The sequence below is a fragment of the Dunckerocampus dactyliophorus genome, chromosome 11 (assembly GCF_027744805.1).
Source record: "Dunckerocampus dactyliophorus isolate RoL2022-P2 chromosome 11, RoL_Ddac_1.1, whole genome shotgun sequence".
NCBI classification, from domain to species: domain Eukaryota; kingdom Metazoa; phylum Chordata; class Actinopteri; order Syngnathiformes; family Syngnathidae; genus Dunckerocampus; species Dunckerocampus dactyliophorus.
The window spans coordinates 216820-241109 of record NC_072829.1 but is presented as its reverse complement, the minus strand read 5'-3'; the positions used below and the strand labels follow the sequence as shown (position 1 = coordinate 241109).

Below are 24290 nucleotides of genomic sequence, written 5' to 3'. Positions count from 1 at the left end.
GTTAGGAGTGTATTTAAAGTAGCTGTGATGTTGAGTAGTATTGTTAGGAGTGTATTTAAAGTAGCTGTGATGCTGAGTAGTATTATTAGGACTGTATTTAAAGTAGCTGTGGTACTGAGTAGTATTATTAGGAGTGTATTTAAAGTAGCTGTGATGCTGAGTAGTATTGTTAGGTGTGTATTTAAAGTAGCTGTGATGTTGAGTAGTATTATTGGGAGTGTATTTAAAGTAGCTGTGATGTTGAGTAGTATTGTTAGGAGTGTATTTAAAGTAGCTGTGATGCTCAGTAGTATTGTTAGGAGTGTATTTAAAGTAGCTGTGATGCTGAGTAGTATTGTTAGGAGTGTATTTAAAGTAGCTGTGATGTTGAGTAGTATTGTTAGGAGTGTATTTAAAGTAGCTGTGATGCTGAGTAGTATTATTAGGACTGTATTTAAAGTAGCTGTGGTACTGAGTAGTATTATTAGGAGTGTATTTAAAGTAGCTGTGATGCTGAGTAGTATTTTTAGGTGTGTATTTAAAGTAGCTGTGATGTTGAGTAGTATTGTTAGGAGTGTATTTAAAGTAGCTGTGATGTTGAGTAGTATTGTTAGGTGTGTATTTAAAGTAGCTGTGATGTTGAGTAGTATTATTGGGAGTGTATTTAAAGTAGCTGTGATGCTGAGTAGTATTGTTAGGAGTGTATTTAAAGTAGCTGTGATGCTGAGTAGTATTGTTAGGTGTGTATTTAAAGTAGCTGTGATGTTGAGTAGTATTATTGGGAGTGTATTTAAAGTAGCTGTGATGTTGAGTAGTATTGTTAGGAGTGTATTTAAAGTAGCTGTGATGCTGAGTAGTATTGTTAGGAGTGTATTTAAAGTAGCTGTGATGCTGAGTAGTATTGTTAGGAGTGTATTTAAAGTAGCTGTGATGCTGAGTAGTATTGTTAGGCGTGTATTTAAAGTAGCTGTGATGTTGAGTAGTATTATTGGGAGTGTATTTAAAGTAGCTGTGATGTTGAGTAGTATTGTTAGGAGTGTATTTAAAGTAGCTGTGATGTTGAGTAGTATTATTGGGAGTGTATTTAAAGTAGCTGTGATGTTGAGTAGTATTGTTAGGAGTGTATTTAAAGTAGCTGTGATGCTGAGTAGTATTGTTAGGAGTGTATTTAAAGTAGCTGTGATGCTGAGTAGTATTGTTAGGAGTGTATTTAACGTTGTTGCACTGACAGCCATACTGCTGTTTGACGTAAAGATGACATAAACAAAGCAAGATTCCCACCAGCTCCTGAAGCACTGGCATCAAGCATGCCCACAGCCATGTTTCACCTCATGAACAAGAATGGCACAGCTACTCATTACTCACTCCTTTTCTATACATTTGATTTCTATTTTAGGGGGGTGTCTGGGTATCTGTTGCGCTCTGGTCTTAAACCTTTGATCAGCTGATGAACAGCCTATTTCACTTGAGTGCTTCTTCTTTTTTGTGTCACTCCCATTTCTTCTTTTCGCATTTTGAAGCTCCTTAAGATCCAACGGCGTCAAATGAACATCGCTGCGTTCACTGGCGTGTGCATGAGCAGTGAATGTGTCTTTGCTGTATGTTCGTACAGTGGAGTAAAATGACGAGAATGTGGAGAATGTGTTCTGTCAGACAGGCAGAACGGTGCACAGCACACAAAAAGGAGGGGGTGGATGTTGCATGTTGATGATGATGATGATGATGGGAGGGGGCTGGTGACAAATCTCCAGCGGGTGCTTGCATGCAGGTGTCCTCGGCGACAGAAAAGCAGACCCCCTAAATCGGATGCGAGGGTTAAAGCGGATGTGGTCTGATTTTGTTTCATGAGGAAAATCCATGAAGGAGCAAGGCTGATCTTGTCTGGATGAGAGGAGGACCCCCCACCGGGTGAAGACGCGCAGCATCTGCTCTAGCTGCCATCGACCAGAGAGGAACACACACACACCCCACCCCTCCCGAAATGAAACTGTGACGAGGCGGAGGAGGATCGAGGAAGGATCGTCCTGTGTTGCGCCAAACCTCTTTTTTTCTTGTCTTTTTAGCACCAATCGTCCGCCGATGTTGCCGTCTTTGTGTGCGCGTGCTGGAGCATCCTTCGTGCTCAACGTTTGCGTGTGTGACGCTGCAGATGTGAGCTGCTAGAACAATCAACAGAACCTTTTGCATCTGGACTTCATCATGACCCTAGCTGGACCATCATGAGGATCTTATTTCTTCTCCCCACGAGAAGCACATGTTCCTCCAGTATGTTACGTTCATCCTGCTAGTGGGGCCCATCACGGCTGCTTCTGTGTGACGGGAGGCGGGCACACCTTGGACTCATCACCTGTCAATCACAGGAAGTCCTACATAGTTTTGTAGGGTATGTTGCCATGCAAAAAACACCTCATTGATGTACGTAGTGTAATATGCATGCCAAGCCAGCAGATGCAGGGAAACACGTGCTTCCGTGGAAGGTGCAGGAGGACGCGAGTAGTACAGGCGTATACAAGTAGTATAGGAGTACAGAACTATACGAGTTGTATACTAGTATACAAGTAGTATAGGAGTACAGGACTAGATTCAAGAGTTTTATTGTCATATGCATAGTAAAACTGGTGGTTCTGCTATGCAATGAAATTCTTATTCTGTTCATTCTCCCCAAAAAAGAAAGAAAACACAAGAAAAGAATAAGAGCATAAGAAACATAAATACCAATAAATTAAGCAACAACAACAGAAGAGACATTAATACAAATAATTAAATAAATAAATAAATAAAGTCTTATGAGTGTGTGCGTGTGTTGCGTGCGGCGTGTGTGAGTGCTTCGTTGAGAAGCCTGATGGCCTGTGGGTAAAAGCTGTTTGCCAGCCTTGTGGTCCTGGACTTCAAACTCCTGTAGCGTCTGCCTGACGGTAGGAGTGTGAATAATGAGTGTTGTGGATGTGTGCTGTCCTTGATGAGGTTTTTTGTTCTTCGTAGGACTCTAGGTTGACTATACGAGTAGTATCATAGTATACAAGTAGTATAGGAGTACAGTCCTATACGAGTAGTATACTAGTATACAATTAGTATAGGAGTACAGGACTATACGAGTAGTATACTATTATACAAGTAGTATAGGAGTACAGGACTATACAAGTAGTATACTAGTATGCAAGTAGTATAGGAGTACAGGACTATACGAGTAGTATACTAGTATACAAGTAGTATAGGAGTACAGGACTATACAAGTAGAATACTAGTATACAAGTAGTATAGGAGAGTTACTCCTTTTTGCAACATTTAATGTCTTAGTTTATTTCGAGCCAAACTAAGCCAGCATGCTTGTTTTACCAGAAGATTAACAACACGCTGCTATCCACAACTCATGTTTGCTATTTATTTCTAGTCTTCTCACATTAGTCACTGAAAACCTGAATGAAAAGCAGCCTCATGTGTTCTTGGGGGGCTACCTGGTGCCCGCGTTGGTCTACACCCTTGGTGTAAAGCAGGGGTGCCAAACTCATGCCATGGAGGGCCGAGACGCTGCAGGTTTTCTTTCCAGCCGGTCACTAAAGCAGGTGATTTTAATGATCAACACCTTCAGTTTGAGGGAAGGAGCTCATCAGTTAAATCACCTGCTGAAGAAACTGGTTGGAGAGAAAACCAGCAGCGTCTTGGCCCTCCATGGCATGAGTTTGACACATGTGGTGTAAAGCATAGCAGTACAGGAGGAGAAGGACTATATAGGAATATAGTAGTATAGTAATACAGGAGTACAGTAGTACAGTATAGCAGTATAGGATTGTAGTACTATAGGAGTATAGCAGTTTAGGGGTATAGTATAGGGGCATAGTAGTACAGCAGTAGAGTAGTACCCCAATACAGTGAGGTCCACCTTTGTTGTTCTGGTTGTGAGGCTCATTAGCATTAAAGCTACAGGCACATAATAAAGAATGTGTAAGATTTGTAAAGGTTATGTTTTAGGTTAGGTTTTAGGTTATGTTTTAGGTCATGTTTTACGTTATGTTTTAGGTTATGTTTTAAGTTATTTTTTTAGGTTATGTTTTAGATTATGTTTTAGGTTAGGTTTTAGGTTAGGTTTTAGGTTAGGTTTTAGGTTAGGTTTTAGGTTAATCTTTAGGTTATGTTTTAGGTTATGTTTTAGGTTATTTTTTTGGTTATGTTTTAGGTTATGTTTTAGGTTATGCTTTAGGTTATGTTTTAGGTTAGGTTTTAGGTTATGTTTTAGGTTAGGTTTTAGGTTATATGTTTTAGGTTATTTTTTAGGTTATGTTTTAGGTTAGGTTTTAGGTGAGGTTGTAGGTTATGTTTTAGGTTAGGTTTTAGTTTATGTTTTAGGTTAATGTTTTAGTTTAGGTTTTAGGTTAGGTTTTAGTTGAGGTTGTAGGTTATGTTTTAGTTTAGGTTTTAGGTTAGGTTTTAGTTTATGTTTTAGGTTAATGTTTTAGGTTAGGTTTTAGGTTAGGTTGTAGGGTTTTGGACAAGACTACTGTGGGGCCTGTGAGGCTTATTGAACTTTGTGGAAAAGTCGTATAATAACTTGCATTTTCAGACTGAAGTACGCTGTGCTCCTGTAAAGCAACAGACCAACCTCCAGCGTTTATCAGTGGCCGTCAGGTTTTGGACCGCTGGAGAAAGGATCTCTCGTCCTAAAGAAGCTAAGGAAGTGAAACATCTCCGTCGTTCTTCACAATGAACTGAGCATCCCAACAATGCCGACCTCTCAGGCACCCACCCTGGTCCCGAACGTAAGCGACACTCCCTGGGACGTGCAGTACGACTTTGTCAGCCGGGGTCCGGCATGGACCAACAGCGTCCTGAAGATGGCACTAATCTCCCTCATCGTGTGTGTGTCCTTGTTTGGGAACGTCATCGTTCTGCTGGTGTTCCAGCGGAAGCCTCAGCTCCTGCACGTGGCCAACCGCTTTGTCCTCAACCTACTGTTGGCCGATCTCCTCCAGACCGTGTTGGTCATGCCCTTTGCCATCGCGGCCGCCGTGCCCGGGGTGTGGCCCCTGGATGCCCGGCTGTGCCAGGCTCTGGTGGTGCTTATGCATCTCTTCGCATTTGCCGGCGTCAACACCATCATCGTGGTTTCTGTGGACCGCTACCTTGCCATCATCCACCCTCTGTCCTATCCCACCCGCATGACCCCTCACTTGGGCACCAACCTGATCGCGTGCACCTGGGTGCTCAGCTTTCTGCAGAGCACGCCCCCGCTGTACGGCTGGGGCGCCATTGATTTTAACCGGCATCACAAGATGTGCTCGGTGGTGTGGTCCTACAGCTTGTCCTACTCCATCGTGGTGGCCACCTTCTCCTTCTGGCTGCCAGTTCTCATCATGCTCGGGTGCTACTGGATGGTGTTCCGAGCTGCTCGGAGACAGAACGCGCTTGTGCACCCAATACAGACAAGATCCTACTCCCAGCCTTGCCCCCAGGATTTCCAGGGAGCCCAACCCCAGCAGGCAAGCTCACCGAACAACCCGTACTCGTCCAAGGGTTACCCCGCTCGTGTGAGGCACCGACGCTTCCACTACCACTGCAAGGCAGCACGTGTGGTCTTTGTGATCATGTCCTCTTACGTCCTCAGCATGGGGCCCTACAGTGTCCTGAACACCATCTCCATGAGCGCCAGAGCAGATGTCCCCTCTTGGTTGTCCTCTCTGGCCCTGGTGCTCTTCTTCCTACAGTGCTGCCTGCACCCGTACATCTACGGATACATGCACCGCAGCGTGAGGAAGGAGTTCCTCGCCTTGCTCTGCGGGATGCTCTGCAAGCAGGGTCGCCCCAGCCAGAGCTCAGCTGCCGAGACTTGCCTCACCACTGCGGCAGGGGAGGGGCGTGGATCTGGGGGGCGAGCTCACCTGCCCAGCCTGGCCGCCGGGGTCTTTCCGCTCCAGACGTGGGAGGAGTGCACCACGTCGTCTTCGCCCGCTTTCGAAAGGAGGTCCAAGGACAGCCGCAAGGAGCCCACCTCGACCAGCGTCAGCTCAGACAGGGAGCCCACGGCTCACGGGAAGCCAAGTACATAGAACTCCTTGAGGACTGACAAACCCGACCAAGGTAGCTATGGGACTGTCTGTGTCAGAACGTTGGAGGTGCCCGTTGTTGCTGAGGGTCTGAAGTACATTCTTGTACCTTTTGGGGTTTTGGAGTCCAGTAATAAGCCTTATATTGTAAACTAGTCTAGACTGTACTACTACTTCTAAAAGTGTAGACACTACTTATGGTGGGTTCACACTAGTCATGTTTGATTTGGCTGAAAGGAACTCTGGTGGTTTTGGTGTCACACGATTCATTTGGTTGAGTGGGAACACAATCATCTGAACCCTGCTGCACACCAAACAAGCAAATCAAGCCAAATGGCAGCAAAAACACAGTGGAAGTCCTCCCTCTTTGTGTGTGTGTGTGACAACACCAATCTTTAAAAGTATATTTTAGAAGCTATTTGTGAAATCTAAGATGCTAAATATACCAGAATATAAAAATATCTTACATATCCCACCCAGCAGACGGCATTGTTGTTTGGAATATTGGAGTTAGGTCACGTAATTTGTCAGGAAAGCTGCCCAACCAAGTCCTTACGTTATTCATTTCTTCTTCTTCTTCTTCATTGGTCCCATGACAAAAATACCAGTGTAGACGCTAAGTGAACCATACCACAGCATCTAGTTTAGTGAACGCAGCCTTACAATCTGCCTCTACACCTGTTGCTGTGTAGCCTCTACCAAGCAGTCATTCTTTGCTTTTCTATGTTCTTTGCTGAATTCAGGGTATTCAGGCAGAGTGACGCCATGTGGCATTTGAACTCTATCTGGTTGAGCAAGAAAGCAATGAAGAATTGTATTTCATTGATGTTAAGTGGTGTCAAAGGGATGATTCATTGTGCCTGTCAACACACAAAAGGACTTTGCCTTATTTTGTGTCTTGAAATCAAGATGTTTCTAACATTTCCCCAATACCCCAAATTAGACCAACATGTGCTAAAATACACTATACATTTCTATAAAACACACACACATCCTGTACATAAACTAATGGTGAGGTCCCAATCAGCAACCCATTTTGGGCCCAACCTTCAGTTTGGACAAGCTTGTTTTTCTATGTAAGGTGTTCCCTACAGACAGAAATATTATAGATTTTTTTTCTACTACCCAAAGCAAGAAGCCTATTGATTTTTAAAGAGATTAACTCAAGTGGACTTAAGGAGCTGTGGTGAAAGATTCAAATGGATTACTTATATTTATTTCATGATGTGCAAGATTCCAGATGATTTTGCCACAGGTCAACTTGGAAACCGAAATGTCTTTTTAGTGCACATCACAGCAAGGTCATGCAGTCCAAGGTAAAACGAACTTATTTCAAGTGCACCAGAGGTCCTATCACAATTGTGGAACATTCAGGGGTTTTACGGCTACATCATCCCAAAGTTTTGAATATCTGGCCCATGTCATTAGGCAAGGCATTATTGCATCTTTGTACGAACTTGCTACTGAGGTTTCCCACAAGTGTTGTGCTTGGTGACACCTGCTAACATTATGAGCTGCTTATTCTAGACAATTCCATTGTAGTGTTGCTAAATTGGAACAGCATCATCACACACTTCTTTGCTTTAAAGGTGATTTTCAACTTTTTTTTGTAATTTTTTGGTTATTATTCCCCCCCCCCCCCCAAAAAAAAGTCTTCTTGAGTGTGATTTCTATTTATGGTTACATGTTATATGTACTTTTATACTTAACAAATGTTGATTAAAAAAAAAAATCCTTGAGGCACTGTTTTGCTTTTTGGATATGCAGGACAGTCAGAAATAAGACGCTAGATGAGGCGTGTCCAAGGGTCACTCTTTTCAACTCCATTAGTGGAAGCCAAAATATGCCAAGCGGTTCAACAAATTTAAATAGCACTACAGGGAACAAAGCATATAGTTGTGATTATTGATAATTCACAATATAACAATAGCAGTAATAATAATAAAGCTACACTTGGACACGCCCGCACTAGCTTGTGATGACAAAATGACACCACTTGCCAACAAGGAAGAATCACATAGTGTAGAAATGTTCATCATATACATTCATATTATTCATTGGGTATATTTGCAAAACATCAGAGATTGAGTGACGAGCTGCCACTCAGTGTTGCAAACGAATGCAATAATAAGCAGCAGTCAATCTGGAAACACCCCCTCCCACTGGATTGAATGATGAAATAGAAAAGGAAAAAGCAACAATGTCAGTGTTTATGTCTCCACTACAATACACGCTGATATAAAGCCCAGTTTTTTACCTAAAACAAGCCTTCTTTGCATCTATACAACATATGTACAAGTACTTTCCCATCTTTACAGTACATACAACACAAAGAAAAGCCCAAAACATTTGACATGTCATGGAATAGAAAATCTAAATAGACATCTTTCCAAAAAAAACAAACTTTAACCCCACCAAACAAACAATCTGTTCACTATGACAAGAAGATGATCAGCTCAAAAAGAAAAAAAAAAAAAAAAAAAAGAGCAACAGAGGTTTAAAGCACAAAAAGAGGACGGGCTCGACTCTTCGGGTCTTGTGATTTAATGATGTCTCAGCTCTGGTCCTTCAAAACACATTGCTGTTATGCCGACGCCTCCAAGCAGGGGCGGCACTCTCACAGCTGCGATTCAAGTCTCTCTCTCGCTCCACTCGTCCTCTAGTCCACCTTGACCACGCTGTAGATCTTATTTACAAACCAGAAGCACGCAAAGAAGCCAATTGTACCTGAGGAAAACAAGAGATGAGCAAACAAACAACAACAATGGAGGACAACAAGTCCAAGTGGAGACAAAGTAAAGTAAAAGCAAAGTACTCCCCCTCCTTTATGGCACTTCATTGGTTCCACATCAATTTCCACTAAGCGGAATTCCTTCTTTTTACACGGAATATTTTGGTAGTTAGAGCATAGAAAACCTGTTTACCACCTTCTAAATACATGATTAGAGCCCTCTTGACATGAAATAGTTACCTTTACACTCCTATTAGCCAATATAGTAGACATAAGACAGAAATAAATGCTCATGCGTGTTGCTATAAATGTGTTCCCTCGAGGAGCAGAATGAGTGGCAGACAGGAAGTGACATCGGGGGTTCAGAGTTGAGTTTCAGTTTGTTCTGGTTTACAGCCACGACATTAGACCGTGTTGTTATTAGTGATTTTTTTTATTAGGTATGATTGTGATTTCATTCAAAGCTGCAATAAAAGCTATCAAGTCTGGTGCTTGTGTGTCTCAGCCAACGTTATTACTGAAATAGGAAGTGTGAAGTGGTGACAGATGACCATACTAAGATAGCCTTTCCATTGTGTGTTGGTCAGATGACTTTTATTATACAGTGGGTCACGTGCGTGTGTAATAAACTAAGATAGCTAAGCTTTTATGTGTGTGTAGGTTGCGATTGACAGCATCCACAACAAGCTACATGTCACATGCAGCACCAAGTTGGAAAAGTTGAGGGGAGAAGCAGCCAATAAAAATGACGTCGTCAGCAGACATTGTGCTAATGTTAGCAAGGCAGTTAGCAGACATTGTGCTAATGTTAGCAAGCAGATTGGTCCTAATCTGTTCTGCGACGATCTCCCCCCTTACTGTGGTGAATTAAGTTGACATCTAAGTTTGGGAACTGGGTGAAAGAGACAAAAATAAGGGGGGTTAGAGGGGTGAAATAGTGGAGATTAGGATTATTTAGCTCAAGAATGAGGATAGTTTTTCTTGAATCCTTGGATTATTTCCTCTACGATAATCTTTTGACATCTCGCCCCTCACGGCTTGCGGCTTGGTGTTTAGATAACGTCCACATGTTTTTGGCAGCTTTACTTGATCTATCTGAGAAACATTAGTCTTCCTGGGTTATCTATGCTCTCTGGAGACACTTGGAGGGTGTGAACGTAGCGTGGACCCAGACTGAGCCACACAATCCCGTGTTTGGTGTTGGGTTTAGGATTAAATTCCGACTATTTGAATCTAGCTAGAAATACTGACTTACACTCCAACTGTCATACAAATGCAACTTGTATGTTGACCTTGGACCTCCTGTAGTGATTCTTTTAAGTTGTACAAGTCAGTTTTCCAACCCTTCAAATCCTCACTGTTCACAAATTGGGCACAGCTGCACAGGCCAAAGCAGAAATTCGGCTCGCTTGCATGCACACGCACGCACAAAATAATGCTAAATCCAAAATATTAGCAACACATGTCAACTTGTACATCACATGCAGTACATCAAGAAAGGAATACCTGACAAGTGACAATGATTGCATTTTTAAAGGCTGAATTTTTGCTAATAATCTGCGTGAGTGTACCTAATGTAGTGGCTTGTCTGTGACTACTTCCTGGTGGTATTATATGGATCTGGTAGTAGGATGGAGGACACCCCCCTTTGAGGCTCACCTGTGAAGAGGAAGAAGATGAGGACCATGATCATGGTGTATCCGAAGTAGAGGAAGGTGCTGGCCGCTCCAATGATTTGCAGCTTGGAGAAGAAATAATGCACAGCGTATATGAAGAGGTAGACCGCAGTGAAGCCGCTGGTCAGGAAGGAACGCCACCACCAGTGATAGTCCTGCACACAAGAAGAATGCCCATTGAAGATGGAGTATGTTTATCGCTGGTAGATGACCATCTTGTACCTCAGCACATAGGTGGAAGTAGCAGAGCAGAATGGTGGCCTCCGAGCATGTGATGAGGAGAATGATGAAAACCAGGAACAGGAAGCCAAACATGTAGTACATCTGGTGGGACCTTTCAATACAAACATTGGACAAGACCAGTGAGACAAGAGAGTTGAGGATTCCTACCAGGAAGGCTACTTACCAAATGCTGTTGAGGATGAAGAAAAGCTGAATGAAGATGCATCCAAAGGGCAGGATGCCGCCCATGACTATTCCAGGGATGGGCTTGGTGAAGAACGATTGCTCAGGAATTTGACGAGGGATTTGATTTGTTCTCACCGGCTGCTCGATTGCCTGCATGGGAGCAAAAAGGTGATGTTCCTGTAGTACAACCTGAAAACTGACAATATTGACACTTGGATGGTTTTAGTTCCCACATGGAGAGCGATGAATGACCTTTGTGGTAAGCACCTGCTTAACACGCACGGTTTGGATAAAAGAATTTATTTCATTCCAACTTAAAAAAAAAAATCTTTGTGTACTAAATATCTTAAGTCCAGACATGGACACCTGCGGATTATAGGGTTAAGGTTGTGGTCTATATACTGTATGTGTGTACAGTATATATAGCTTATAGGGTTGGGGTATGTATGTACGTATATGGCTCTTAGGGTTGGGGTCTATATACTGTATGTTTCTATTTATATGTTTTAGTGAGTAAGGCTAAAATACCGATGTGCTCTATAGTTCCATACAGCAAAGCTGTGACTTGCTGAATGTCTAACGATGCTAACATGTTTACACTTAGGAATGCTACACAAAACACTGATATTAATAAAAAGGTTATACACTCCTGATCAAAATGTTAAGAAAAATGTCAAGAATGTACATGTTGCACCGTTTGGATCTTAAGGAGGTTCTAAGCTGAGCTTCAAAATGCAAAAAGAAGAAATGGGAGGGAAACAAAAAAAGAAGCATTCAAGTGAAATAGGCTGTTCATCAGCTGATCAAAAGTTGAAGACCAGAGCGGCAAAAAAACCCAGAATGAACAGCCTGTCTCAAAACATGTTTGTCTCCCTCCCATTTCTTCTTTTTGCATTTTGAAGCTCTACTTAGAACCTCCTTAAGATCCAACAGTGCAACATGGACATGCTTGCCATTTTCTCTGGCTCAGGAGTGCATGATGGCAATAGCTTCACCCCACGCCACACGTACAGCCTTCTTGAATCCAAAGTAGGCACCAATGAAGGTGAGCGGCACGGAAATTCCAAACCACAGTGCCAGGATTGCCACCAGGGTCCCGAAGGGGATGGCTGCCGAAGACCCTTCCACCCAAAGGATCAGGTTCATCAGGAAGAAGTCTGCAAACACAATACTGAAGAAGAAGAGTCAGCAGTTCTTAGGAAAAATGGCAACACATAGGACACTTTGCAGCAGTCAACAAACCCCGGGCACAACAGCGCTGTCAACAGGACATTTGTCTTCCACTTTTCACCTCCAAAAGCTGAAAAATATGTTGAGAAAATTAACACACGCCAACTTGTCTTTTGCACATAAAGCTTCCCCATCTCACTTTTGTAAAGGCGCGCCGACACATAGCCAGCGGGGGTGCCCAGCAAGACCCACAGGACCACGGCGCACGTCATCAGGGCACCTCTGTTGGCTGGGGACAAGAAGCCCAGGCAGGCCAGGACTACGCAGGGAGAAGAGTGTTATCATCGCTGCCACACTAATACTACGCTGCAACTACTCTTCTTACAAAGAGTGATGAAGGTCATGATGAAGATCTGTGTTCCCTGTCCCAGGAATATGGAGAGCAGCATGCCTTTCCTGGGTGGCCGGAACACATCCCCATGCACCTGCTTCCACCCCGACTCCTCCTGGGCGTCTTCCTGTAGGAAAAAAAAGAGAAAAACCCACAAAGCGTTGAACCATCCACCACAAACTGGATTAAGGTGAGTAAATGTTGGGAAATGTGGTATGCAGTGACCCCAATGAATCCTTCCATTTATTGCTACATGCTTCAGACCTTCACACCAGATTTGACATTCCTCTCCCATGTGCGTGCTTGCTATCACACACACACACACACACACACACACACACACACACACACACACACACACACACACACACACCTGATTAAAGTAGCACAACAGATGTACGCTTACATAAATGGGAGAGGATTTCAGCATGGTCGGAGGAACCTTTATCACGTCTGCCTGTGAAATGTGACAAGACGTTCAGGACTTTCCTCTAAGGATATTTATTATGCTTCTAGTCAATCTAGCTGGGAATTTCCCACAGCCAAGACATTGCTGCCAATGGACGCTTGTGACTGCTACCGTGGAAATGAGACGTGCCAATGTAGCTCATTGTGGCTAATGCTTCTACCTGGTCCACCTGGTTGTATCTGGCGATGTCCTTGTGCAGCGTTCTCAGCATGATCATAGCAACCATGCCGGACAAGAAGAGGACGATGACCAAGGAGTTCATGATGCTATCAGAGACACACACATATTTGTGTTACAACTACAAACACTAGTGTGGGAATGTGTTGTTTTGATGGCAAACTGACCTAAACCACTGAATGTTTGTGTGGGGCATGGAGACCAGGATGTAGTCCCACCGGGAAGCCCACTTGATTTTATTGTTTTCCTGGGAAAAGGAGGTGAACATTTACCATTATGACAAAATTCATCAACACATGCTTCTGTTTTCCCTTTAAAAGACATCCGGAGTACAAAGGCTTTACCTCAAAAGTCACAGAGTAGCTGTAAACAATGGAGACATCGCTGTCAAACTGGCCGGGTACCTCCATCGGGGTGACACCGTCACAATTTGGGTTCTTCTCATCTGGGTGTTTGATGCTGTTAAAATGTACAAAAACTTTGAAAAGGATCTCCATTGATTTCTTTTTAGCCATGGTCTATTTGTCCTTTTTTGTGATGCTGTCAGAGTGATGGAGATGGTAACTATAGAACCTTAAATCTTGCACATTATTAAAGTATCATTATTTACCTCCTGGGCTCCAGGGTGGCAGCAACCAGCCGAGCTCCTCTCCATCCATCGGCCTCTCCGCTGTGGTAAGTGATCTTGATGTCTACGTGGTTGAACACGTAAAATGTGTTCCCGGTTTTGAACTCGGCCTGAAATGCATACATTCATAACTTAACTCACAAACACCTTTTGGCGTCTCTATCAGGAATTGTATGAGTGTACTAAAGCAAAAAGCATGCAAATTGATCAAACTCACATTAATGACACAAGCATCCTTAGGTCTGCCTTCAGCAGTAACCAGGCAGCCAATAGGGAAGCCCGGGTTGCAGTATTTCTGATTATTTTCCACATCATAGCACCATGTGACGGGCATGTTGTCTACAATCCTGAAACAATGGTGCGTGCCACTCAAGCCAAAGTCCTCATTTTTCCTCACGTCTGTCATCCTAAGAGTAAGCAAGTAACTCACCAGTGGTGCTGGTAGTTGAGCTGCATTCCCATCTTAAGGAAATCCAGCTTGGTTGTGTCGTCTTGGCTGTCCTTCTTGTAGGTCTTTGTGCACACAGACTTGCACTTGACATCTTGTTTGAAGTTGAACTGCAAAAGAAAAGGAGACGGTCACACTGAATCAACAGCATCCTGTTCAACACAATGGAAGATGAATGAATGGTGGAAATAAATACAGAATTCCGGAGAGCTTGGTTTGACACCCACCTTGTACCGCGAGGACTCGATGCGTTCTCCAAACAACACCTGTCCAAGATTCTCAGAAGGTCTCATTTCCTTTGCATCCTTGCAAAAGTCAAACCTTTAAACAATTCAAGACTAGGGATATAGGAGCACTGAATCTTTACAAAGGTGCCAAAGACATAAAAACAATTCAAGATTAGGAATATAGGAGCACTATATGTTTACCAACGTGCCAAAGACATAAAAACAATTCAAGATTAGGAATATAGGAGCACTGTATGTTTACAAAGGTACCAAAGACAAAGACGTCACTTACACGTCATATTCATAAGGCAAGACTGACTCCACAGAATCCAAGCGATTGACAAACAGCTGTATCTCGGTCTGTTGACAAAAACATATAAATGGTATGCTTTATTTGGTGCAGACGTGCTACACGAGTTACATAACGCCATTACATTTGCACAATCAACTTGTCCGAAAAGGAGTACAGTTGTCTATTACTGATCATTCAACCCGCATCTTTTACACGTCCATACAATATTCTGTTGGCCGACAAACCGACGATGCTATAAGCGTTTATTTTCATCAGGTAAATGTATTTAGTAGCACACCAAAAGCACAGACAGCTCAACGTCAAAACGTGCAACAAACACAGGTAGCATAACGAGCACAATGCTCATGCTGTTTGCAGGCGATTGACGGGGCCTAGGAGGAACGGCTAATGTTAGCTAGCAACACAAATCACCACACAAACACAAGTTACAGCTCCTAAATTCAAAATATCAAACAATAATTACAGAGTCTTATCGAGTGTTCATACCTGGCAATCTTCTCCACCTTTGCCTTCTTCACAAAAACTAACAGGGGCTAAACCCGGAAGATAGAACGCCGAGCACGGACACAAATGCCAAACTAGCGAGCAAAGCAGCCCCAAACCAAACTCGATTCGCCTTCTCATCCTATTGTCCAGTCGTCAAATGTCGCCTCGCGTTAAATTTCAAGTCTTCTTCTGGATAAAGACGACGATCTGATTCTTTCACTGCTTCAAAATGCAGCAACGTCAGCTAACTTCTTCTTCCTCCTCTTCTTTATCGTTTAAGGGCGGTTGCAAGCTATGTTAGTGCACTACCGCCACCCTCCGAATGTCAATGATCGCTATGGTTTACAAGCTGTATCGACAATATATAAAAAAGAACATACAACTAAAATTGGATTATATTCTAATGCTAATTGTGTGAATGCTTTCGTTTTACATATACCATTACATTTTTGACATGTAAAAAAAAATCGGTATCGGCAATACCGTTATTACATGGTATCGAGTCGATAACAACATTTAAATTGCGATGACATTGAGATGACGTCTCAAGAAGCCTTTCCGTCGAACAACATTTAAAGTATCGCTCACCCCGACTGCCTGGTGACGTTCTTCTATGAAGAAACGCGGAACTGATTTGATCAGCAAACGGAAGTCGAAAATATACGCCATTCACAACGAAAATAACAATTTTGCCTTTAAATATTTGAAACTCCTGTGTATGTATGCGTAGTTAAAATAGGAATGCTTGTGACCTTTCCATGCTTGTGTTCCGAAACACCAAAACCGAATCCCGCTGTCAAAGCACCACTCCCAGGGTTGATGATTTCTTTGCAAAAGGCGTTCAGCATTTTTTGACGCACGTTAGTAAGGATCACTGTTTTCTTTGTGTATAAAATAAATGTCATTATCGATGTCCTGCTGCAATGCGAACAATAAAATGGCAGAAGACCAGGACAACGGCTTTTAAAGGCATAAAGTATGGATATTATTTAAGTGCCACCTGTGAAACATGCATTTTACAAATACTGTAAGTGGCAGAGTTTATATGACAAGAATCATGTTGGGCAATGTAATACTTCCTCGTGACTGGTAGGTGGCGATAGACAGCTTCTGTATTTGTTTGCTATTACACAAAATAACAGACGACTTCAAGGGGTGGAGATGGATGAATATTGTATTCTTTGACATTGAAATGGATCATTACACCATGTTTACTAATTAAGATGAATTTGATGCCAATTAGAAGTAGCTTTTATAACTGGGTTCTTGACTTCTTATCTGACAGAACATTTAGAGTGAAAGTTGGATCAGAAATGTCTGATGAATACTGTATAGAAAATGGTATTCCACAGGGGAGTGTAGTTAGCTCAGTTTTGTTTAATGTAATCATTAATGATATGTTTATGAATTTGGACAGAATGATTGGTAGATTGGTAAAAACCTGAGGTAGATGTAGATACAATAGAGCTAAAAAGTAAGTGGGAGGTTGGTGAAAAAGGACCCAAAACAAGTCAATATATATGAAACAAACATTACAGTTATTTAGGTATGTATACAGATGGATGAAAAAGTGAAAAAGGGAAGGTTGGGATTGGAGTCTATGTACCATCAATGAGTTATAGCATTGCTAAAAGATTTCAGTTTGTACAGCAGGAATGATGGCAATTATCATTGGCCTGCAATGGCTAGAGGAAATACTGTAAGAGGAGATAGAGTTGTATGTTGTGTGGAATCTGGCATCCTTATACAGTATAGCATTAAAATATGGAATCAAGTGTAGAGTATTTATTATTGGAAATACACTAGGTCCCCAACTTACGAACACCCGACTAGCGAACATTCGCGGATACGAACACAAGCCGACTGGTCTATATTTTATTTTATTTTGCCTTGTAGTCGCTCAATCAGTATTTATACTGCTACTGTACATGCTTGACCAGTAGAGGGCACTGTGACACTGCTAATGGGACCAACAGAGGCAGCATTAGAGCTAATGGGACCAACAGAGGAAGAGTTAGACGCTGGGGAGATAAAGCTAAATGGAAAGCTAAATTATACAACCCGGACAGAGCGTGTGATTAAAGTTTATGAAGAGTTAATAGGCCTGCTTAATTCTACACCACCCACAGAACACTACCTCTTTTAGAAGAGTCTAACGACAACGATTTGTCCTTTTTTTCAATAACTCCCCCTCCAACTCTTCCACAACGACGTATGCTCGACCACTCCTCTTCAAAGGTAAATAACATTTATCATTACGTATTATTATATCACTTTTATTATTGTTTTTTTCATTAATTATCCTGGTTTAATATTACTACTGCACCCAAACTCATATTTACATACATACACATATACTGTATATGTATACACGTACATGTAGTACCTATATCATTGGTAATATTACCTTTTCCCCGACTTAAGAACAATTCGACATAAGAACGGTCGTCTGGAACCAATTGTGTTCGTAAGTTGGGGACCTAGTGTACAACAAAGTCTACAAATGATGGAGAAATGGCAAAGCAGGTGGAACGGGGATACTAGTGGAAGGGAATATTACAAAGTACAAAAATCAATCAATGCACGAGGGGTGAAGAGGAAAAACAGAAAAGAGGAAACAGTTTTTAACTAGACTACGGTTCGATCACACTGGGTTAAATAAAACAATGTTTTTGGTAGGTAAATGCAAATGAGAAGTACGTGTGGAGTGTAAAACTATAGAGAATGTGGAACATATATTGTTACATTGCAAAAAATATAGGAAAGAGAATGTAAAACTAAGGGAAAGGAGTGATAAGATAGGAACAGAATGGAGCATTGAGGGTATTTTAGGAACAGTCGGTGAGGGAGTTAGTGATACACAGAGTATTTGAAGGACACAGGACTATATCATAGAATATATATTATTAGTAGTATATTTTATACTATTATTATTATTATTATTATTATTATTATTATTATTATTATTATTATTATTATTATTTCTCTCTCTCAGTATCTGAGTTAATATCAAGTCAGCTACAGTACATGGCCCATCTTGCATACTCCGGTTCAGCAGGTGGCGGTGTGCACGTTTGAAGTCATGGTTGCACAACGCCATTGAAGAAGAAGAAGAAGCAGAAGAAGAAGAAGAAGAAGAAGAAGAAGACGACGAAGGCGGGGCGGAGAGCTGTCCTCTATGCAAGTGTGGTCTCTTGTGGCTACATTCGTCTTGTTACACTTCAGCGGTATTCTACAGCCATTTTGGCGTCATTATAAATATACGAAGTGGTCGAGTGAAAGGTATCTTATTGTTAAATAATTGCCTGGTACGATTCGTAAGTCGAGAAGAAAACAAGCTGCGATTCAGGGGAGCGCGGTAATCGCCATTTTGCGCATTCAACAATCGAAGGTACTGTGCCAAATATCTCGATAAAATAACTCTGTAACACAGTATCATACGCTGCTTTCTTTCTGCACAGTAATGCTTGGCTGACTCAAACAGTGTTGTGTTTCAGGAGGATTTTATTTTGCAACATGGCTGAAGCAGACCGACCGGGGAAGCTGTTTATCGGTGGGCTGAACACCGAGACCACCGAAAAGGCCCTCGAGCAGTACTTCAGCAAATATGGCAGAATTGCTGAGCGTAAGTAAAAAAGTATTCTACTTTCAACTTAATAAACTGCTACAAACTAAAGACAAATCTAATCAATTCAACGGAACGCAAGTATAACGCACTTGTAGGATATCGTCTTGTCCGGCTAGGTGGCAAAGCTAATTGTGGATCCATTTCACCCGCTGTTGAATGAACACAACACAGGTGAAGAAGTCCAAACTACTGAGCCTCATTTTGAATCGTCTTGAGGAATCTCCTTATCAGCCTGTGATCTGACTTTCCTGTTTTATCTTTTAACATGATTCTGAATCCAGACGTCAATGAGTTAACTTTGATTTCCATTTACGCATTCCATTATTTAATATTTGTAATTGAACTCTCGGATTTTTCATGTTCTCTTTTAGTTTAGTTTTTAGCTATTTAATTGGTTCACAACTTAGTGCAGCCGTGATTTAACATGAATACTTTTATTTCACGATTCGCTTTTAAAGTCAATTATCAAAAGCTATTTGTGCTTCATATCCAGTGTCCAAATGCCGGTCACTATGAAAACATTGGGTCTCATGGAAACTTATCCACATATTAGCCACAGTTAAGGTTGTAAATACTTTTATGTTCTCTTTATACTTTTCCAAAACGGCCATTTTGAGTATCAGCACTGTTGCAGTTTGTGGTTTGAAGAAAAAAACAAGTCAAACAAGTTAACCATGGATGTATTACAAATGATGATCCAGAGCTGTCTGCAACAGCACCAGACATTGATTTGTACAACCAAGCTTTGTATTATGTGATTTTATAGTAGGGATGTTCGAAAACATCGACCAGCCGAACAGCCACCGTGAAGTTCGGGAGGCACTTTTAATTAGCACACATCCTTGTCTCGGACGCACAACACAGCCATCAACAGCTCAGACAGACGGCACACTTTCAGCCTATAAAAGCACTCTTAAGTTACATTCTGTCAGATAGCATTTAACAAAATAAGGGTCTCAGGAAAAATGTCTATACTATGCAATAATTGCTCTGGTTATGTAAGTGGGAAGTTAGGAGTCTTTTAATTGGTCACGATTTTATGACTTTTGATTAAATGTTAAATAAACATGGCCCATTTTCTATAATTGACGTTTGTCTTATTTTGCTCAATGCTTATTTGTGAAATGCTTCTAGTGGCATCACAGTAAAAGAAGCATAATGTGGTAATTGATGGCACATTTAATCCAATAGAAGTATTAACATCGATTAGAGTACAGGATGTTATTGATAATGAATGCTGGAAAATATGGGATCAGTAAAAAGCCTATATCCAGCATGTCTGCTAGAAAGTGTTGAGTAGCATGGTCCTTTTTCTGTTCTTACTCTTAATCTCTTGGTTCCAGTTCTTTTGATGAAAGATCGTGAAACCAACAAGTCGAGGGGCTTTGCCTTTGTGACGTACGAAAGCCCAGCTGACGCGAAGGACGCGGCACGTGAGATGAATGGAAAGGTAGAGGTTTTTACAGGACACAAGTATAAAAAGAAAAACTTGTCTTGATTGTCATTGTGCCACCGCCATCTTCCTCTACAGTCTCTTGATGGCAAGCCTATCAAGGTGGAGCAAGCTACCAAACCTCAGTTTGAGTCGGGGAGTAGACGAGGACCACCCATGCACTCCCGCAGTCGTGGCCTGCCAAGAGGCATCCGTGGTTCCAGGGGTGGTATGAGGGGCCCTCCATCCAGAGGTAAGAGTATTTTTCTTAATCACATGCTGGATGTATAAATGCATTTGTTGTGCTTGCAGACTACTATGATGATGGTGGAGAACCCTTCTTTAAAGGGATGAAGAGAGGACCCCCTATGCGCAATGGAGGTCCCCCACCTAAGATGAGCAGACGTAAGACACCCCCCCACCCCCACCCCACCCCACACACACACACACCATTTTCTTAAATATTTTTTGGATGACCTTTTCATGTCATGCGTTACTGTCATTTTTCAGCCCCCATGTCAAGGGACAGGGACCCCTATGGCCCCCCCCCACGCAGAGACTCTATGTCCAGGAGGGATGACTATCCATCACCTAGAGATGACCACTATAACTCAAAAGACAGGTAGGGCCCTCAAATGTTTTACTGTGGTAGTACATCTGGCCACCAATTCCAATCCTGAATTGAATATGTTTTTGACAGCTACTCGAGTCGAGATTATAGCTCAAGAGATTCAAGGGACTATGGACCGCCTCCCAGAGATTTTTCATACCGTGACTACCCCAGTTCCAGAGATGATTATGGCTCAATGTCAAGGGGCTACAGGTAGGAGTTTCAGTGCATCAAAAAGCTTGGAAGAAATCTGATCTGATTCACCACCAACAATTGCACCTCTTCCAGTGACCGTGATGGAGGCCGGGAGTCCAGGAGCTACATGGACCGTCCAAGTGGTGGTGGCGGCTCATACAGAGATTCATTTGATGGTTACGGTAAGATATTTCCACACAGGTACAATTCAGTAAGACAATGGCACGAAGAGGAGCTGCAAAAATAACCAACAAAGACCAACCCAAAGGAAACTGGCTTTCAGTAAACTTGTCAAATGTTTTGTCCCGAAACTGGTTGTTGAAACATTGGCGTCTCTTACCCCATATGACCACTATTTGCCTCAAAAGAATAAATGTGCCTCAACAATATTGCAGACTAGTTAGTGGCCAAAGTAGGCTACAATTAAGAAGCATCAAGTCCTTGGAAGTGTCCACAGACCACAATAAGCACTCCCTCAAGGAGTTCCTTCACAAATAACCACCAAAGGACACTTGGAGCTCTAAAAGGAAAAGTGGCTTCTGAAATCAATGATATTGCTCCAGCACTCCATGTACCTGGATGTTTAGCAGCCACAACTATTTGCAACAAACGTGTTCCGTATAAAAGCACCCCCAACAAAATCTGTTGAATTGAAATCAACAATTGAAATCCCCCATCTGTTGAATTGCTTAGTTACACAATTCCATGTAATGACAGAGCAGCAAACCCTGCAAGAACAAAAACAATGTGTCAAATTGAACCTTTCCAATTACCTGACCCGTTGACCCTGCAGGTAACTCTCGCAGCGGCCCACCTTCACGGGGCCCCCCACCGTCCTTCGGTGGGGGCAGCGGAAGCAGTCGTTACGATGACTATGGCAGCAGTTCCCGGGATGGCTATGGCGGCCGTGACAGTTACAACAGCAGTCGGAGTGACCCGTATCCACCTCCCCGAGGCGAGCGAATGGGTAGGCAGGAGAGGGGGCCCGCTCCCCCTGTCGAGAGAGGATACCCTCCTCGCGATTCATACGGCTCAAGCCGGGGAGGGCCGCGCGGCAGCCGTGGAGGCAGTCGAGGCGACAGAGGCATGGCTCGCAACAGATACTAAAATGGACATGGAGGTCTCCCTAAAAATACATGTTAAATCTTCGTGCACCGGTCACCATGTCTAAACCTGTGAAATATGAAGCTTAGCTTTCAATTGTATCGTTTGACTTCCCCCCCCCCCCCCCCCCTTTTTTTTTTTTTTTTTTTGGTTTTAACATTTGATTTGCATTTCTTACTCATAACAGTTCAGTAACCGAGTGTTTTTGTACATCCAATGATTTTACAACCTGCAATGCCCTACAAGTCTGGCTTTTCCTACTCCAAATAAAGCTTTTAGTTGTACCCTGACCACTGAGCAATGGCATCAATATTCCGACAAGACCAAAGACCGGGACCTTAATGAATGTTGACAAAGTGAACTATCCCGTTAAACAAGTTTTCTGTTAAGTTGGTGAGTCTGTGCTCTGGAGCCTGAGTTGACTCTGAAAAACAAATGTGCTTCCCACTCGTCACTTCTGTGTTAGGCGAATGTCACTGTCAAAATGTTCCAATGTAGTTTCCTCGGAAATGGATCCATCATCCTAGAGCCATTTGATGGCATGCAACGACATAACCAAAGGCAACAGCAGCCAAATGCAAGGTCCTATCCTACAAGAACCCATAGTCCACAGCTGGTAAGCAAAGCAAACCTCTTTGTTTCTCATCTGTAAACTGACTTTGACTGTCATGTATTACAATCGTCACTCAATTCAAGACACGTTTTTCCCCTCAAAGGACTTAAGACAAATGGAATGTGCCTTTTGGTTATAGCTAAATTTGTCAAAAAGGAAACCAACTCCCTAGGCAAGACCTTTCGTCCCTTGCCTATCAAAATGTAACAATTTTTGCCAGCTGAGCCTTTTTCCCTACGTAAGCAATTGTCTAAGCAGCTTTGACATACAATAGAAAAACTATTAAGACCTTTGTTGTCAATGTAAAATGAAAGGAAAAATGAACATCCATTCTCAGTCTGAAAACCTTTTCCTCAAGCATGCCAGTACAAACAAAGGAGACCTCTGGAAGACACTGCAATTGCAAGCATCCAACTGGAAATCGTTCAAGCAAACTGGACCGAGGACTTAACAAAATCTCCTTTTTTCAATGTTTTTTTAATACAAAACAAAGCGAAGGGCATGGAAGTAAATGTGTGTTGTCATTGCAGGATGAACACTCTTCAAACAACGTCTCTTGCAGCTAAAGTTTGTCCTAAAGGTTCTAAAATACATTTGGACCAATGATGATCACAGCACAATCTGTACAGGTAAGTAAGCACAATAACTATTGTAGAAAGCATTGTGTATTGATAAGGGTTATCCATGTATATGTCTGCAGATTGGTAACCACTTGTTTTGAATGCCTGTTGTCTTTTAGGATGTGCTGCAGGCCCAAGACGGCTGCTAGAAAGACTCACAGGCTGAGAATTGGCTTGAACAAAGAAGTGTTAAATAAATACCTAAAACTAAACCCTGGTTTGTGTACTGTCTTATCAAGACTTGAAAAAAATTCATTGCATGGTTGTCTCACTCCCTTCTGTGCTGCAGTACTTTTGTAAGTTGTTGGGCTTCTGCTGAGTATTTCCAAATGTTGTCTTCTGTAGCTTTCAGTGCCATATAGCATTTTCCCAACAGAGCATTGGTAAAAGGTTGTACAGTGTTCTAGAGAATTCCGAAGACAAAACCGGCTGTTACTCCGTTTCTGCAAGTTAGGATGGAGGATGAGCATGCCTACTTTTGGAGCGCAAAACAAATCAATTGTCTTTTGTTCCAATGTTACTATTGGTGCTTTGGAACTATGAAGAGTAAACATTCTCACATCAAGGACAGAAAAATATAACATTGCCGCAAAGTGCCACTGCTGTATTCAAACACTGCACCGATGTTAAAAATCTTTATTTGTGCTTATGAAGGTTTTTTTTTTTTTTTTAAAGAATTGATCTCTCATTGGGGTGTTTCGGGGACCGTTGCTAAAAAGCATGGGCGTTTTTCCCCGCCCCTTGTAAGACACATTGTTTTGAAAAGCACATTCGTTACCCCGAACCATGACTAACCCATATGGTTTGTTGCTTTATAACAGTACCTGGGAAGTGCAGCCGTTTGAAGAGCTAATTTCACTTATGTTAATATCAACATTATTAGCAAATTCCGTAGCAAGATTTCAGTATCCTAGCAAGTGTAAAATGAGTGTTAAAGCACACAAATG

General features: G+C 42.2%; 3 protein-coding genes across 5 annotated transcripts; 2 read left to right on the top strand and 1 right to left on the bottom strand.

The window, feature by feature from the left end:
- The first annotated feature begins 1721 nt into the window (after positions 1 to 1721).
- gpr101 (G protein-coupled receptor 101) lies at positions 1722 to 8324 on the top strand. The gene is made up of 2 exons (XM_054792845.1): positions 1722 to 2362; positions 4538 to 8324. The coding sequence occupies exon 2, from the start codon at positions 4698 to 4700 to the stop codon at positions 6018 to 6020; it is 1323 nt and encodes a 440-aa protein (XP_054648820.1). The 5' UTR covers positions 1722 to 2362; positions 4538 to 4697; the 3' UTR covers positions 6021 to 8324.
- Positions 7212 to 15434, bottom strand: LOC129190271 (transmembrane 9 superfamily member 2). 2 transcript variants are annotated; one of them, XM_054792840.1, is made up of 18 exons: positions 15142 to 15434; positions 14635 to 14702; positions 14343 to 14436; positions 14098 to 14225; positions 13885 to 14014; positions 13650 to 13777; positions 13384 to 13498; positions 13207 to 13286; positions 13023 to 13128; positions 12800 to 12850; positions 12388 to 12520; positions 12202 to 12321; positions 12075 to 12132; positions 11844 to 12003; positions 10831 to 10982; positions 10647 to 10758; positions 10408 to 10579; positions 7212 to 8744 (listed from the first exon to the last, which is right to left on the bottom strand). In XM_054792840.1, exons 1-18 carry the CDS (start codon positions 15277 to 15279, stop codon positions 8677 to 8679), a joined length of 2013 nt encoding a protein of 670 aa, XP_054648815.1. In that variant the 5' UTR covers positions 15280 to 15434; the 3' UTR covers positions 7212 to 8676. The 2 variants fall into 2 exon arrangements, with proteins under 2 accessions (XP_054648815.1, XP_054648816.1); XM_054792841.1 differs by lacking the exon at positions 12800 to 12850.
- A 2840-nt stretch (positions 15435 to 18274) lies between these two features.
- On the top strand, positions 18275 to 23570 carry rbmx (RNA binding motif protein X-linked). 2 transcript variants are annotated; one of them, XR_008572969.1, is made up of 10 exons: positions 18275 to 18532; positions 18639 to 18766; positions 20113 to 20219; positions 20301 to 20454; positions 20514 to 20606; positions 20712 to 20823; positions 20902 to 21024; positions 21100 to 21188; positions 23254 to 23352; positions 23463 to 23570. XR_008572969.1 is itself a non-coding variant. In XM_054792847.1 (9 exons), the coding sequence occupies exons 2-9, from the start codon at positions 18658 to 18660 to the stop codon at positions 22111 to 22113; spliced, it is 1101 nt and encodes a 366-aa protein (XP_054648822.1). In that variant the 5' UTR covers positions 18275 to 18532; positions 18639 to 18657; the 3' UTR covers positions 22114 to 22400. The 2 variants fall into 2 exon arrangements, 1 of the variants encoding a protein (XP_054648822.1); XM_054792847.1 differs by lacking the exons at positions 23254 to 23352; positions 23463 to 23570 and adding an exon at positions 21800 to 22400.
- The last annotated feature ends 720 nt before the right edge of the window (positions 23571 to 24290 follow it).

Coding starts and splice junctions, on each gene's coding strand:
- rbmx (XM_054792847.1), top strand. CDS start 18,658: ATGGCTGAAGCAGACCGACCGGGGAAGCTGTTTATCGGTGGGCTGAAC. Junction 20,455..20,513: donor GAGGGGCCCTCCATCCAGAG/GTAAGAGTATTT, acceptor TTGTGCTTGCAG/ACTACTATGATGATGGTGGA. Junction 20,824..20,901: donor CACTATAACTCAAAAGACAG/GTAGGGCCCTCA, acceptor TGTTTTTGACAG/CTACTCGAGTCGAGATTATA.
- gpr101 (XM_054792845.1), top strand. CDS start 4,698: ATGCCGACCTCTCAGGCACCCACCCTGGTCCCGAACGTAAGCGACACT.
- LOC129190271 (XM_054792840.1), bottom strand. CDS start 15,279: ATGAGAAGGCGAATCGAGTTTGGTTTGGGGCTGCTTTGCTCGCTAGTT. Junction 13,129..13,206: donor ACAAACATTCAGTGGTTTAG/GTCAGTTTGCCA, acceptor TGTCTCTGATAG/CATCATGAACTCCTTGGTCA. Junction 10,580..10,646: donor ACTTCCACCTATGTGCTGAG/GTACAAGATGGT, acceptor TCTTGTGTGCAG/GACTATCACTGGTGGTGGCG.